The sequence below is a fragment of the Mustela lutreola genome, chromosome 16 (assembly GCF_030435805.1).
Source record: "Mustela lutreola isolate mMusLut2 chromosome 16, mMusLut2.pri, whole genome shotgun sequence".
In the NCBI taxonomy this organism is placed as follows: domain Eukaryota; kingdom Metazoa; phylum Chordata; class Mammalia; order Carnivora; family Mustelidae; genus Mustela; species Mustela lutreola.
In genome coordinates this window covers 17,929,611-17,945,648 of record NC_081305.1, presented here as the reverse complement: position 1 = coordinate 17,945,648, position 16,038 = coordinate 17,929,611, and the positions used below count along the sequence as shown (strand labels likewise).

Sequence of the window (16,038 nt, the reverse complement as noted above, 5' to 3'; positions counted from 1 at the left end):
GGGAGAAGGTCAGAAGGAGAAGCAAAGTCCCTTTGGAGGTGGGAGCCCAATACGGGACTTGACCCCGGGACTCCGGAATCAGGACCTGAGCCAAAGGCAGTCGCCCAAACAACCAAACCACCCAGGTGCCCTAAAATAAATATTTCAAAAATTACTTAAAATATTTAAAAATCTTATGAGTATAAGCTACTTGGCTCTTTTTTTTTCCTTTTCTTTGAAGTAACCTCTATGGCCAACATGGGGCTTGAACTCACGACCCCCAGATCAATAGTCACATGCTCTACAATGGAGCAGGTCCAGGCACTCCAATTACAAGCTACTTTGAAAGATGCCCCAAAACTGATACTGTGGAGAAGTATCAGTGCCTAGGAGAAGGGCACTTGTGACTGAAAACCCAGGGGCAAAAGGATCTATATAACATGAGACCATAATTCTTGGGCATGATAAAAGAGATAAAACTGTGAAAGCCAATTTTAAGTTTAATTGTTGTTTCGCAAAACTCAGGGCCTGTTGCGGAAATAAGCAGGAATGCCTTCTATGTGGCCTTCAACATCAGTCAGGTATCAAGAATTAATTAGGATGATGCATCTAATTGTCCCCCAGCCTGCCTTTTGGCACCCCGACATCTGGAATTGAACCAGTGTGGCAGACAGGCTGTCAATGTCAGAAGAGAAGAGTCAGACCCAAAGAGTAAAGACAACCACACCCCCCATCATCAGAGCCTGGGCAGGAGAGGAAAGGGGACAGCGGGGGTGGGGTGAGGTATTGGCCTGCAGCCTGAGTTTGAAACTGCATGTCCATAGCCAAAGGAATGAATACCTACAGCAACAGCATGAATGCTTTCAGCAGCACTGCTTTCAGACAGATTGAAAGTGTATCTTTAACTGCATTTATGTTACCACTGAAAAAGCCAAACTAAAGAAGCAGGTGTTGAGTTTTACAAATTAGTTATGATAAATGTTTTGGTCCCTGGGTTTCAAAGATGCAGAGGCTCTCTGGAGAAGGTTTCTTCATTTTCCTAGGATTTGTTTATTTTAACAGTGCCTCCACTGATCCAGTGACATGGTCACAGATCCCTGCCCTCTCATTGAGAGCAAAACCACCAATAGGACAAAGGAAAGAAATGCTATTCCCTCAGCTCTACAAGCTGACACGGTGGTAAATTTGTTAGGCAGCTACCACAGGATGAGAGCATACCCAGCGCTGACCAAAGATGCCAGTTCCCTGTCCCCCTGCCCAGTCCGCACTGTCCGCACTGGAAGGCACTAATGAAAGACCTAACGACCTGTCCAATGAGGCAAAAGTACCCAAAGTACAAAAGGGTTGTACTAAATTGGGTCATAAAGAAAAAATTTAACACCCACAGAAGTATCTAGATTGCCTTTAGGTCTAAAAGTTAGCTTCAGCTGATGATTACAGTAGGAAAAAGTACTTACTTACCCACTATATTAATTTTTCATTGCTTTTGAAAATCCGGCAATAACAATTTTTCCCCCCTAAGACTTCTTTAACAATGAATTCCACATTGACATCCCTCTGAAAATTCCATCCTCAGCTGTACTCTCTACCGGAGCAATGTTAAATAATCCTTCAATTTCACTATAACCTTCATGCAAACATTCCTAACTTCCAATTTCCAGCCTCAACAACTTGTTCCAGCTGTAGCTCTACTAAATTTATCTGTATCTACTAGAAATCCTCACTGAGTGACCTACCAGCTGCTCCCATCCTGAACTTCTTTCCTCTCAAACACGAACCTCATTCTATCACTCTCACCCCTTTTAATGGCACACTATTCAGTCACCAGAGTTCTCTTCTCATTTGCTCCCCAATATTTAGAAGTGCCACAATGAGTCAGGCATTGTGCCAAAAGATGGGCACAGAGCAGTGATCCAGACAGGCGAGGTCCCTGGAGTTTAGTTTCCATTTCCTCCTACACCCACAGCTGAATACCAGGACTGATTCGACACAGGAACACAATGAGTGGTCAGAGATCTTTCACTGTGGCAGGCACGTGAACAAAGACTCTGCCTTTACTTTTAAACCACTGAGGTAAAGCACGTTTGGCCATGATGCATGTGAAACAGTCAACCCTAGAGGGAAGAGTATTACATACTTTCGTTTTGATCTAGGGCCCAAGAAAGAAGAGGGCGAGTTTTTAATGATGATAAATGTTTTTCAATGTGCACACCTAATTTACCTAGTTTTCCAAGTGCTTTCAATCTTCTACTTGGATAAAAATACTCCTCTTCTGAGAAAACTGGTATTTCTGTGGCAGAAAGAGACAGTCTAGAGGGTCACCCATCTGCTTTCCTTCTGGATTTCAGGTATAGGACACCCCCCACCTTTTAAAAGATTTTACTTTTGGGTAATCTCCATACCCAACATGGGGCTCGAACTCACTGAGATCAAGAATCATATGCTCTACCAACTGAGCCAGCCAGGCACCCCTTGGACATAGGACATTCATAGGGCACTCTGGAGCACAACAACACAACAGCTCTGACTGGCATTCTCTACTCTGTGTTCCATGGCCTCTGGTCACCAAAAAGATTAAGTATTAAGTAGTTACTGGTGACTGGAAACGCCCAATGCCCTTCACAAGCATCTCCTTCGCATATGCAGCAAACTGCTTACTAGCTAGGCCATGACCACATTCAGCTGTGATTTCATTTAACAATCTTCTAGCTGCTCAATGTATATCTAAAATAATCTCATCTCAGGTCTTTGCCACACTATCCTCTTTCTTCTTTTATTTTTTATAATTTATAATTTTATACATTAATGTATAATGAAGGAGGCTGGTTATAAAATAAAATGAATATGAGACATGCATTCCTGAAACAGCCATTCGTTTTATGTTTTAGGATTTTCTGATTATTGTTTAAATAAATACAATGTCTTGTCCGCCACTGAGACTCTAAGCTCTTTTGGGACCAGGACTGGGTTTTATACAGTATTAAGGAGATAATAAGTCTCAAAAATTTCCCACTTCAAGGTATTTTGGTAACATATCCAGAAGACTTTGGAAATTACTTAGACATTTAAATGTTTTTTGATTAACAATCTTAGTATATCAGGGCTATAAAAGAAAGAGAAACAAAGGAAAAGAGAAACAAAGAACATTTTTTAAAACCACCAAGACCAGAAGCAAGTCCCTGCCTGGAGGAATAAAAACAGCCATTTAAACACAATGATTTAATTTTGAAAATAACATAGATAAGGAATTCTATGTTCATTTTCTCCACTGCTCCAAAATAGAAGCCATTGGCACAGGAATGTCAATGCAAAAGCCTGCAAAGTAACAGGAAATATGACTGATGTCTCTACCACTCCCCTTCTCCCTGACAATCAGAGGATGCCTGACAAGACAAACATTCTATCTCACATGCTCCCAGAGCCACTCCCAGAGAGGCCCCCCAGAGAAGATAACCATTTCCTAGCAGTAACCACCATAAGGCTGCAGAAAACATTAACCGCATGGAGCATTCTCTAATATGCTTTAGAACACTGTGCTACAAAAACATCCATCAAAACACACCAAAGATACGCTAAGGGTCGTCAAGATTATCTGTCAACAAGCACCAAACAAACAAACAAAAACCCAAAACAAAACCCCCCTAAAAACAAACAAACAAACAAACAAACCAAGTCTTAGAGGTACTTGGCTGGCTCAGATGGAAGAATATGCAACTTAACCTCAGGGTTTTAAGTTTGAGCCCATGTTGGGTGTAGAGATTACTTAAAAATAAAAAATCCTAATAAAAAAAAATAAGCCTTCAAAAGCCACATATGCGGGGCGCCTGGGTGGCTCAGTGGGTTAAGCCGCTGCCTTCGGCTCAGGTCATGATCTCAGGGTCCTGGGATCGAGTCCCACATCGGGCTCTCTGCTCAGCAGGGAGCCTGCTTCCTCCTCTCTCTCTGCCTGCCTCTCTGCCTGCTTGTGATCTCTGTCTGTCAAATAAATAAATAAAATCTTTAAAAAAAAAAAAAAAAGCCACATATGCTGTGTACAGAGTACCCTTCGATTACACACGTGTAAATTCATTATCTAGGTAACCACATTACTGACTGGTTCAGACACCTGGGATAGGAAACAGCAGTGTGGGTCTTCTGCCAGCCCTCTCCCTCAGCACTTTAATAGAGTCACAGCGTGAGAACGGGTGAGGGCCTGCGAAGAGAAGTGGTCCTGAATCATCTTTTACACCAGCAAAAAACTCTTAGGAAGGTTTGTTTTTTAAAATACATACTCATTGGGGCGCCTGGGTGGCTCAGTTGTTAAGCAGCTGCCTTTGGCTCAGGTCATGATTCCGGGGTCCTGGGATCGAGCCCGCCTTGGGCTCCCCGCTCAGTGGGAAGCCTGGTTCTCCCTCTCCCTTTTCCCCTGCTTGTATTCCCTCTCTTGCTGTGTCTCTGTCAAAAAAATACATAAAAATCTTTAAAAAAATTATATATAAATGTATGTGTGTATATATATATATATATATATATATATAATGAGTGTGTATATATATACACTCATTATAGGGGCCCTGGGTGGCTCAGTTTAGTGTCCTACTCTTCTTTTTGGCTCAGGGTCCTGAGATCAAGCCCTGTGTAGGGCTCCACGCTCGATGGGGAGTCTGCTTGAGATTCTCTTCTCCTTCTCCCTCTGCCCCCTCTTCCCCTGGTCCCTCTCTCCCCATCTCAAATAAATCATAAACACACACACACACACTCATTACAGAAAATTACTGTTTTTCTCATTTGTCAAAAGATTTATTTATTTATTTATTTATTTGACCAAGACTGTGAGAGAGGGAACACAAACAGGGGGAGTGGAAGAGGGAGAAGCAGGTCTCCTGCTGAGTAGGGAGCCCAATGCGGGGCTCGATCCAGGACCCCAGGACCACGACCCAAGCCAAAGGCAGATGCCCAACGACTGAGCCACCCAGGCCCCCTCTCATGTTCTTTTAAAAAGTTTTTATACTTAGTATACTTGTGATCAAACTGTATTCATAACTTTGTATCCTGATTTTTTTCACGTACCTATTTTGACATAAGCATTTTTCATGTTAACCACAGTTTTTAAGGGTTATGTATTTCATGACTACATGAACCAGCTTTTCATTTCTCTAGTGTTAGACAACTATATTATATTCAATTTACTTTGTTATAAATTACACATTTAGATATTATAGTGCCGAAGTTATATGATTTGCTTAACAGTACCATTCAGTTTCCTTTTTAAGATATTTATTTTTAAGTAATCTCTATACCCAATGTGGGGGTCAAACTCACAACCCTGAGATCTAGAGTCACATGCTCTACCAAATGAGCCAGCCAGGCTCACCAGCATTCTAAGTAAAATATAATTGTGAAAGTAAATAATAAAAGATTTTGAGGTTGTTAAGTGATATGGTAAATCTCAAAGCCAAGTAGAAGTGTTTCCGGTTCTATTTTGGGGTTATCTGCTCTCATGAGAAACTAAGAGTTGACAGTTTGAGAGCAGCACTGTTACCCTCTGCCAGAAAGGAGGACGGCATTTTAGATACTCAGTTCCATTCGTGGCAGGTTTCATTCCTGATACTTCCGGGTACACAGTGGATAGGATAGAAACCCTTATCAAATAACTGTGAGGTGGCAGGAGTGGGAGGGTAGAGGGGGGATGGGGGGAAGGAGAGCAATTTCTGTCTATGCTGGGTCCCAAAAAGTGTGGCCTTGTGTCACTGGCTACTCTGAGAAATGCCAGTATCTAGGACAAAGGTAACTCTCCTACTTGCAACTCTTTCCTTCTAAGAAAAGGACCTAAAGAACAGAGTTTGCGTGTATTCAAGTAATGCAGGAATATTCACCTTTTCCTTCGTAATGGTTAATCTCTATTGTCTGGGTGTTTATTCCCATCACTGTGAGACAGAAATATTTACTTCATTTCTCATTTCTTTTCTCTCAGTTTAAAGAGATAATACTTCAGTGAGCTCATTCCTGACCTAATGGCTAATTCACAGTAAGTGTTAGTGGAGGAAGTCTTACTGCTTTCATTTTTTTCTCAGTATCTCTTCCCATTCTGACTTTCAGGAGCCCAAGTCTATTTCAAGTGTCTTTCAATCCCCACTTTTTAAAACACCTGGCATTTAAATTTTTCAAGTAATTTGGATATTTGGACTCTCTTGGAATATAAAGCTGCTACCTTTTAAGAAAAATAATGTCCCCTTACAATACTGTATATGAATTCTCAAAACTAAAACTAACAAAATCTGAATTTTTTTCCTAGATGCTGTCCAGTTCCAACAATGAATTTATCCTGGAATTGGACCTCCTAAAATAAATATGTGTGAGTGACTTGTCAGACATCAGAAAGGCTCCTCTCCTACTTCTTAGTGGGCTCTGATTGATTCTTAAGTTTTCTGAACACCAACATTTGTGTTACAACTTATGTCAGCTGGCACTGCATCTCCAGCTCATTCTCCTCTTACCATGTAACTAGAAAATCAGTTCAATGAAAGTAGATCCTGTTAGCATTACTGGTTTATCTGGTATGTTGGCCTGTTAAATACTGTTGATTACTTTATTACAGGTCAGATTTGATAACTGCCTTCAGCTGCCCTAGAAAACGGAGTGGATATTAAGTAATTATTGGTGAAAAGTTTCATTGCTATAGCGACAAAGAAACACTTCTAGAGTCGGTGAGTCCATCTTTCTCTTTTGAAAGCAAGTGACTTTCTGATTATAGGAGCTCAAAAATTGCACACCCATCAATGGAGCACACTCTTCACCTTCATACAGTATCTCCTTCAACTGCTCATTCAAGAAAGTATTTTCACTTACATTCAAAGCAGCCTCCCAGGTCCAAAGACAGTAATTGTTCCCTTCCATCTTACCTGGATTTTGGCCTACTAGTCTGTCTTCTATCTGGGCCAGCACTAAGGTAACGAGGGTTTCTATAAAGAATTCAGTGATCTTCATAAAGCTTTCTGACAGGATTTGATTAACAGTGCCAATTTCCCCCACAGATTACAAACACTTTTGATAATACTGCATTATATCTCTTAAGGTATTTGTACAAAATATTTCCACAGATTAAAGAAAAACCAATAAAATGTATAGCCACATTAAAGATATGGTATGGCATTGATTTATGAACCTCAGACAAAATTCTATTACTTAAATTAATCTGACCTATTATTATCACCATACTTTTTCATTTTTTTTTAAAGAATTTTTTATTTGGGCGCCTGGGTGGCTCAGGTCATGGTCTCAGTCAGGGTCCTTGGATTGAGGCCTGCATCAGGCTCTCTGGTCAGCAAGGAGCCTGCTACCTACCTCCCTACCTGCTTCTCTGCCTACTTGTGATCCCTCGCTCTGTCAAATAAATAAATAAAATCTTAAAAAAAGAAAAAAAGAAAAGAAAGTGAAGAACATCTCTTTAAAAAAAAAAAAATAAAGATTTCTTATTTATTTACTTGAGAGAGAGAGAGCTGGAGCAGGATGAGGGTCAAAGAGAGCAGGGACTCTGAATCATGACCTGAGCTGACAGCAGATGCCTAACCAACTGGGCCACCCATGTGCCCCTAACATCACCATTCTTTAAAGGTATCTTATCACTCTGAGGGGGAAAGAAACCTGCTGCAAAATCAAATATACATTGAAAATTAGTTGTTGTTGTTGTTTAACTTATTTATTTGTTAGAGAGAGAGAGAGAGAGAGAGCACAAGCAGGCAGAGGCAGAGGGAGAAGCAGACTCCCTGCTGAGCAAGGGGCGGGGAAATAGGACTCAATCCTTGGACCCTGGGATCATGACCTGAGCAAAAGGCAGCTGCTTAACCTACTGAGCCACCCAGGCGTCCTTGAAGATTAGTTTTATCAGAAAGAAAGAAAGAGGGAGGGAGGGAGGAGTATTATCAGAAGAAAGAGGAAGGAAGGAAGGAAATTAGTTTTATCAAGCTAGTAAGAAGTTGATTTTACTGATTAGAATCAGGGACCATCTTTTTAAAAATTATACACTTCTTTTTACCATACTACAAATCTTTGTCTTCTTTTTGGCGCGGGAGGTGGGGGGGTGGGGAGAGGCGGGGGAGGGCTGTCATTCCTAATCCTGCTACTAGCGGATCCTAGTAAGACTTACAGCAATTTTCCCAGCAAATAAAAATAACTGATCAGACCCAGATCGATCATTCCACAGGAAAAGTAGAGCAACCAGGTGGTAAGAGAAAACCTGACAACAGAATTTTTATCCTTAAAATGGGGAGCCCACCAACAGAACTGTCTGCTGAAAATTTTCACCTCTATAGTACAGTCTTTAAAATTCCTAGTCCAAAACCAGTACTTCTCCACATTTTTCTGTAAAATGGATGGCCTTAATTGAAACTCTTTTGTTCCCTGGGTGTATATAGCTTTTCAGAAGAAGAGGAGTTTCCTTATGAAGAATCAATCTAGCTTCCCCAACACAACCATCTTCTCCATATCGCAGTAACATGTCTTAAGTGTTCTTTATAATTTAAACAGCTCTTCCCTTCAAGTGAAGGTTCATACACCTTCTGAGACTGTGCCCCAGAGTTTACAAAGAAGACTGGGCCGTGCCCCAACTCGGTTCTGGATACTCAAAAGGACACCCACTTTCTTCTATAAGATGAGATATATATATATATCTCCTTTCTTGCTGTCTAGCCAACGCAGCTTTAAACTTTTCCATTCGTCTCCCATTCTTCAGATTCTGCTGCAGTTTGGGAGGTAAACTCCTCACACAACCATTCACAAGTCCTGATCTCCCCGGCCCCATTTCCTTCCTCCCCATTCATGTGATAACGTCTTGATGGGAACACCTTACCTCACCTTTTGTCTCCGCTAGTCCTTCTGCTTCCTTCCTGAGCCTCGAAGCTAGGCCAGGGCCACTAAAGACGTGGCCTGTGGGCATTCGGTGACTGGCAGAGCCACTCGCACTCTCTGGAGTGTCCCTTCTCCTATCTACCACCGGAACCCTCTTTCCTTAAATAAAGATTTACCCTCTAAAAGTCCCATCTCCCTCTGAAAGACGATGGACCAGCGCCCTTTGTCTGAAGCTTCCACACCTCCCATCCTTGTCCACAAAGCGTCAGTCCACACAGGTAGGGTCTGCTCGGGGCAGGACAGGGGAGCCTAGGTTTCCGCGTCCCGTAAAGGGATGAGTTAAGGCCGAGGTCCTTCCAGGAGCTAAAATTCTACAATTACACGACAAATCTATAGGTCCTATTTCTGAGGCTGGGAGGACCAACTCCGGGGCGACCCCCCAACTCGGCGACCGCGCTGGCAGTTAGAACGGCCCCCTCCAGCCCCGGCTCTGAGCAGCCCCGCCTCCGACTTCGGGCGCCGGGCCGCGGAGGAGGCCCGGTCAACGCCCGCTGGCTGCCGCGCCATGCCCTCCTTCATCCTCACCCGCCGCCGCGGGCCCGCCTCTCACCTGGCATGCTGGCATCGCCCGTCCCGCGCTGCACTGGAGACCATGGGTCTAGACCGGTTTCGGCCACCACCCGCCCGCCAAGAGGGAGGCTGGCGGGGACGCACGGGCCCCGTAGTCCAACGCAGAGGAACCGGGTACGCGCCGCCTGGTTTCTAAGGAACCGGGAGCTCTGGAAAGGGAGGGGCGGGACGGCTGGAGGTCTGCGCATGCTCTCTGTAGGGGGTGGACCTGCGCTGGGAGGGGCCGTGATCGAAGATTGCGCATGCTCGCACGTTAGGGGCGGACATTAAGTGGGTTAGCCGAGGGGTTGGTCCTTTATTTCCGGCGGTGGAGGCGGCCGGCCGAATGTATAATAGCTTCTGCTTCTTCTTTTTTTTTTTTTTTAAAGATTTTTTTTTTTTTAAAGATTTTATTTATTTATTTGACAGAGATCACAAGTAGGCAGAGAGGCAGGCAGAGAGAGAGAGAGAGGGAAGCAGGCTCCCTGCTGAGCAGAGAGCCCGATGTGGGGCTCGATCCCAGGACCCTGAGATCATGACCTGAGCCGAAGGCAGCGGCTTAACCCACTGAGCCACCCAGGCGCCCCAATAGCCTCTACTTCTTTAGGGCCCTTCCATCCCGCATCAGTAATAAGGAGGTTCTGGGAACAGTAGTGGGCCTTGGTCTGGAGCTAAGGAGGGACTGGTGTTGGACCCAACTGTTGTTGTAGAACGGTAGTTCTCTTGAACTCGCCGGACTTCTTGGCCTCCTGATTCCTGCGAGAATGACTCTCTTCTGTATTCTGGTGCCTGTCTGGGCTTTTCTTCTCTGCATGTTCTTTGGTTGTTCCTTAAATTTAGTGCACCTACTGTGACCTCAGTCTCTCAGCTCTCTTTACTGGAATCTGTCTCCCCAAGTAAATACCATTTTGTAACAAGACTGCTCTTTACTTCACCATTACTCTGTCTGCCAGAGTAATGAAACGTGTCACCTATAATCCTTAGCTATGTTAAGTAGGCTATGTTGCAGAGGTAGGATTAGGGGTTATTTAGGCAGGGGGAGCCTCTCCTCTGCTATTGACTCCTGGTGAGAGTCTGGACCCCCCACTCAGCTAGTATTAGAACGGTGTGCCAGCCATCATTCTAGAGCAGCTTGTGATGACAGAACATGTCAGTTGAGCTGAGGCTATTGTTCTTGCTGAGAACTGGTGGCCAGCAATGCTATCCCTGGTTTGGAGGGAGACAGGACTTCCTGCCACTGATGCCACCTTAGGAGCATAGAAGTCTCCAAGAGTGATGGGTAACCTCTAATCTCCCTCTTATGAGGTTTTAATCCCCTTAATCTTTTCCCCCGGATTCTGAACAGCCATGCAGACTCAAAATGCTCTCGTGTTTGATGTTTCTTACCATCTCAAGATTCATTCCGGAACAGGGTTTTTCAACAGGGGCACTGTTGACATTCTGAGCCTGATAGGTCTTTGTTGTGGGGTGCTGTCTATGCATTGTAGGATGTTTATAGCATCCCTGGCCTACCAAAAATATCTTGAGTCATTGCCAAATGTTCCGGGGGGGGGGGGGGGGCGCCAAAATCACTCCCTGTAGAAACCACTAGTCTAGAGAGAAATTAAAGGTATTCTGGCTTTATGGAACCAGGACTTTTTGCTTAACATTCCATTCCTCCCTCTTCAGTGTTCCCTAAGAGAGTCCTGTCGAGTAATAGTCCTATAAAATAACCAGGTGAAGCACACATGTACTATATATCCCTCTATGTCAAGCCTCCCCTACATGTGCTATAATTCTCTGTCTCCACGGGGTAGAATTAGTCACTTAAAAAAAAATTTTTTTTATTAACATGTGTATTATTAGCCCCAGGGGTACAGATCTGTGAATCGCCAGGTTTACACACTTCATAGCACATACCTTCCCCAATGTCTATAACCCCACCACTCTCTCCCCCCACCCCCCCAACCCTGTTTGTTTTGTGAGATTAAGAGATTAAGAGTCTCTTATGGTTTGTCTCTCTCCTGATCCCATCTTGTTTCACTTATTCTTTTCCTACCCAAATCACATTTTAAGGGTGGGGAAACTGGAGCTGAGAAAGGTTAATTTTCCAGTTACCCAGTTAGTAAACAGCAGAACCAGGATTTTGAGCATGAGTACTTTCTCTTCAGACTGACAAGAAGCTAACTTCAATTAAGCCTCAGAAGCCCTCTGACTGTCCGGTGTTTGGGACGTGTGTGTTTGGACTACATTAAAATCTTATTCTGAGGGGCTCCTGGGTGGCTCAGTTGTTAAGCATCTGCCTTTGGCTCAGGTGAGTGATCCCAGGGTCCTGGGATCGAGCCCCACATCGGACTCTCTTCTTCCTCTCTCATTTCCCCTGCTTGTGTTCCCTCTTTCGCTGTCAAATAAAATCTTAAAAAAAAAAATCTCATTTGGAGGACAGAAGGACTTGTGACCACCTTTTTGAAAGTGAATTTTCTCCTTTTTCTTTGTCTCAGAAGGAAGCTGTTTGCGGGGAGAGAGCTGAAGCCCAAGCACCTATCCTCTTTCGGTTCTCACAAACACCTGAAGTCTTGAGGGTCCCTGAGGGATACCAGGGGCCTGGGAACTTGAGAGGTGCGCTGAGTAAGGGCCAGACCCCCAGGACAGAGCGAGCCACACAAGGGGTGCCAACCCCAGTAAGACTCAAAGCAGAGACCAGACACTCATGACTACTCATGGATGTGTATTTTAATAAAAATAATTCTGTCAAAATACAACAGGAGTTTTTTCATCTCTCAAGTACAATTTAATAGGATGTTTTGTGTTAGATTTCTCTCTAAACCCTCCCACACCCACAAGTTTCATGCTAATGCCAAGTAACTTGCAAGGACAAAGGCAGAACCAGTGTGCACAATGTGGAGGACATCTGTTTCAGCTGTAGTTACTAATGGAGGAAAACCCTATGCAAAGAGGCGGCACCTGAGGCATCCAGAGTCCATGAACTGGCCACAGGTCTGGTGCACAGGACCGGTGGTCAAGTAGGGCTCTGCTGCCTGGCTGCCACATGGCATGCATACCTGAGTTGTGTGCAACCAAAGGAACTTTCAGCTCTGACAGTTCTCTGCCTCATCTTCTTTGTGCTTGCTTAAGGGGTAGGAAGGCGCTGGGTGGGCTGGGCAGTCCCCCCTTCACCATCTCTTGGTGTCCCTGTTCTGGCGGCCTACCCCCAGCCACAGATTCATGTGGGTAAGGATCAGAGGTTCTGGCTTTCTTTGCAGGGTCTGCCAGGGTCCACTCTGGAAGGAGTGACCATTTGGTGGCACAAGGGGGAAAGGTAAATAGGGAAGGCTGGTCCCCCAGGGCTGGACAACCCAACAGAGCCAGGTCTTCTTCCTGTCCCCTTAGGTCAGGTCCAGCCCTTCACTGGGGCTCCTCCCAGGTGCCTTCCCCACTGTTGGCTCCCGAAAGCAGGCTGGTAGGACTGGGTGTGCATAAGGGGCTCCTCTGGCTGGCAGGCAGCCCTGAACTATCAGCAAGATAGTGGACTCAAGCAGCTTGGTTTTGGTCCTCTCCACGGCTTGTGGGGCAAAGGCTTATGTCCCAAAGGCAAGCTGTCCAACTGGGACAGAGAGCCCCTCTGGAGAGGAACAGAGTAAACAACTTGGACTCAGCTGAAACAGTGAGATAAGGCACAGAAAATGGGGAGGTGGCCATGGGTACTGAGAGTGAGCCAGGAGGACACCCAACCCCAAGCAGCACATAGCTGTCCCAGACCCTCTTGGGCCCTCTCTCAGACGCTCCACAACTCAAGCCCATGCACCCGTCCCCATCCCTGACACACCCCTGAAAGTACCAGCTGCTCAGACACTGCTGGGGGCCTCACCAGCCTAAGCCCTCACCTGCCATTTAGCTTCAGGACTGAACAGTGTTGCACAACCCCCAGGGATGAGTTAGTCCAAGCTCTGTCACTAATTTGCTGTGTGACTTTGGCTAAGTCATTTAATCTTCTGGGCCTGTTTCCATATCTATAAAGGAGAGGACTGGTGGAGTAGATGTTCTCTGAACCCCACTCCAGCTGCAAAAGCCTCTGGTTTCCCAATCCTGCTCAGCTCTGGCCATTTTAGGAGCTTGATGTTTCCAACCTTTGGGTTTGGGAGCTAAACATCCTCAGCCGTGCACAGGATGAGTTTCCTTTACAGACATGACAACACCTCCCCAACAGGCCACAGTCTGGGGTGCCAGCTGGAGCCCTGGTAGGGACCAAGAAAAAGCAGCAGCTCGTAGGATCATGTCCCAAGGCAGAACTCTGGGAGAGCACAGGGTGAGGGCTCCAACCCCGTCACCAGCAGTTGGTCCAACTCAATCACTTTTCCTGTCCAGCTGTGAGCCCGTCAGGCAATGAGTATCTCAGGCTGTACCACCATGCCTGTGTCCACTGCCAAAGAGCAAGAGCTTACCCAGCCCCTGCCCAGGCATGGACTAGAAGTTCAATTTCTGGCCTTGCCCCTTTGCAAGGACTGCCTGTGTGCTCCCTCTCACTGAAGCAGGTAGGGAAATCGCGACCCCTCCTGGTGCTCCTCTGGGTAGGCCTCCTCCCTTCTTCCTCCTGGGCAGTCAGTCCTCTCCACGGATGGCCTGTCCAAGTCCTAGCAGTCAACTCAGCCCTTCCTCTCCTGATTCCCTGATTGCAGTACCAGGACTGTTTTTGCCCCACCAGCTGGGAGGATCCATCTGAAACAGTTGGTGGGACACCTGCAGAGCCCATGAGGTCCCTTCCTCTGGCCAGCAAATACTCATAATAGTCTTTTCTAAGAGTGGCCGGGGCCAAGCTGCAGGGAGCTGCGTGGCACAGCTGCAGTGAAGCCTGACCTAGTAGGTCAAGAGTTCCATCCCCTCCAGCAACCGGCAGCCCAAGAATCTGCCTCCACAAAGTCCTAGCTTCTCAAGAGAAAGCACTGATTCCATGAGAGCTGTGCAGAGACGGTGAAGATCCAGGCAGAAAGAAGGCAGCCCCTGTACTCAAGGACTTCTGTCCTGGAATGGACACACATCCTCCCCGCAGCCTGACACACAGCAGCTCTTGGGTCAAAGGCAGGTAGTTTCCAGGCAATCAATTTAGAGTAAATGAATTATTTGGCCATCTTAACGACAAGGGAAAATAGGATGTTGAAAGGGAGAGAAAGGAAGGGGCAAGGCAGGCAGTGAGAGGCAGGGTAGAATGGTAGATAATGTGCTGGCCAAGGACTCCCTACTCCCTTGCTTTGCTGAATAGCCCGGGGCCAACTCATGCCTTCTCTGAAGCCTCAGCCCTGTAGTTCTCCGCTCAGCCCAGCTCTCAGGGGCCTAGGGACCCACACCTCTCAGCTGCTAACCAACGTAGCCTGATCTGCCCACTAACTGGCCCCCAGTGCCTACTGGGCTTCCCTGGGCTGCAGCTGGGCCTGTGGCTCAACAAAGGGGAAGCCTGAAATAAACTTATTACTTGGCTGAGGTGACAGAGATGATTCTTTTTTAATGAGTTGGACTCAAATAAGAACATATGGTGTCTGGACAGCCTCACCCAAGAGGTGCTAGACCACTAACACTACGATAAATACTGTGTCTTTTTTAATATATATATTTATATATATAATCTCATTTTTTTTTTTACTTATGAAAATAATAAGCTATCACCAATTCGGATAGGCTTCATCACTAAATTAGCAGAAACCAGCTCAGCACAAGCTCTCCAGAGATAAATACTGGTGGCTCAGTCAGGAGGAAAAAAAAAAAAAGATTAAAAAACCCAAACCCTCCTCAAAACAAAACCCCCCTTTCAAAGTAGAAGGCGCTACATGAGAGTAACCAGCCAATACTGTGTCAGAGGCCGCTGCACATGAAAGGGAGAGAGAGACTGAGGGCAAGAGTAGGGGAGGAAGGAAAGGAAAAAGGAAAGAAGGAAGGAAGAAAGAAGGAAGGAAGGCGGAGAGGGAGGGATGGCAAGGAAGAGAAGGAAGGGAAGGAAAAGGAAAGGGAGAGGGAAGGAAAAGGAAGACAGAAAAGGGAAGACAGGAAAGGGAATGGGGAAGGCCAGGCAGGAGGAATGGACTCTGCCCATGGCTTCTAGGTCCCTCCACCAGATGCCTATGGAGGGCAGGGCTGCTCTAGCTCTGGCTAGAGAGGGGCTGAGAGGGGCCAAGTGGGGCCAGCCAGCGTGGTCAGCTAGTGCAAGTAGTCGTCGACTCTGGCAAAGGAGCAAGATCCCAGGCCCGCTCGGGCCATGAGCCGTAGACATTCAGATGCCTGACCCAGGGCGAGCATCAGAGGGGGCTGCTTTGGCAGGTTCTGAGACTCTGTGGAGGAGAGACAAGGCCTGGTCACTGCTTTGCCCAGGAGTTGGCCTAGATCAAAGTTCCCTTGAGAGCAGAAAGTAGGGGCAGTGGACAGAATCTCTGGGAACAGTGTTCATGTGTCCCTGTGTCTGTCCCAAGCATCAGTCTATGACTCTGCAGCCATGCCAGGAACCTGAGGACCTTAGTTCTCTTCAGAGCCATGAGCTGGCCAGGCCCACAGTCATCGGCCAGGGTCTGTCATGATCTAGCCAGCCAACTCAGCTGGGCAGAGGGAGGCCAGGATTTAGGTTCAGTCATGGAAGCCCAAGTGCTATGGGCTACCAGAGAA

At 46.0% G+C, this 16,038-nt stretch overlaps 2 protein-coding genes across 8 annotated transcripts in view; both read right to left on the bottom strand.

Annotated features, from left to right (window-relative positions):
* Positions 1-9,638, bottom strand: part of GFOD2 (Gfo/Idh/MocA-like oxidoreductase domain containing 2) — a 34,516-nt gene extending 24,878 nt beyond the window's left edge. For 2 of the 5 annotated variants that reach the window (XM_059153092.1, XM_059153095.1), the window contains exon 1: positions 9,416-9,553. Coding sequence is in view for 1 of the 5 variants with exons in the window: in XM_059153096.1 (XP_059009079.1) it covers positions 9,416-9,623 (208 nt within the window). In the remaining 4 variants the exon portion in view is untranslated. Of the gene's footprint in view, positions 1-4,250; positions 4,414-9,415 lie in introns of all 5 variants that reach the window. The other 3 variants (XM_059153094.1, XM_059153096.1, XM_059153093.1) reach the window with 3 other exon arrangements.
* A 2,470-nt stretch (positions 9,639-12,108) lies between these two features.
* Positions 12,109-16,038, bottom strand: part of RANBP10 (RAN binding protein 10) — a 69,562-nt gene continuing 65,632 nt past the window's right edge. For all 3 annotated transcript variants that reach the window (XM_059153076.1, XM_059153077.1, XM_059153078.1), the window contains one exon: positions 12,109-15,710. In XM_059153076.1, the coding sequence (XP_059009059.1) occupies positions 15,580-15,710 (131 nt within the window). In that variant the 3' untranslated portion in view covers positions 12,109-15,579. The remainder of the gene's footprint in view (positions 15,711-16,038) is intronic.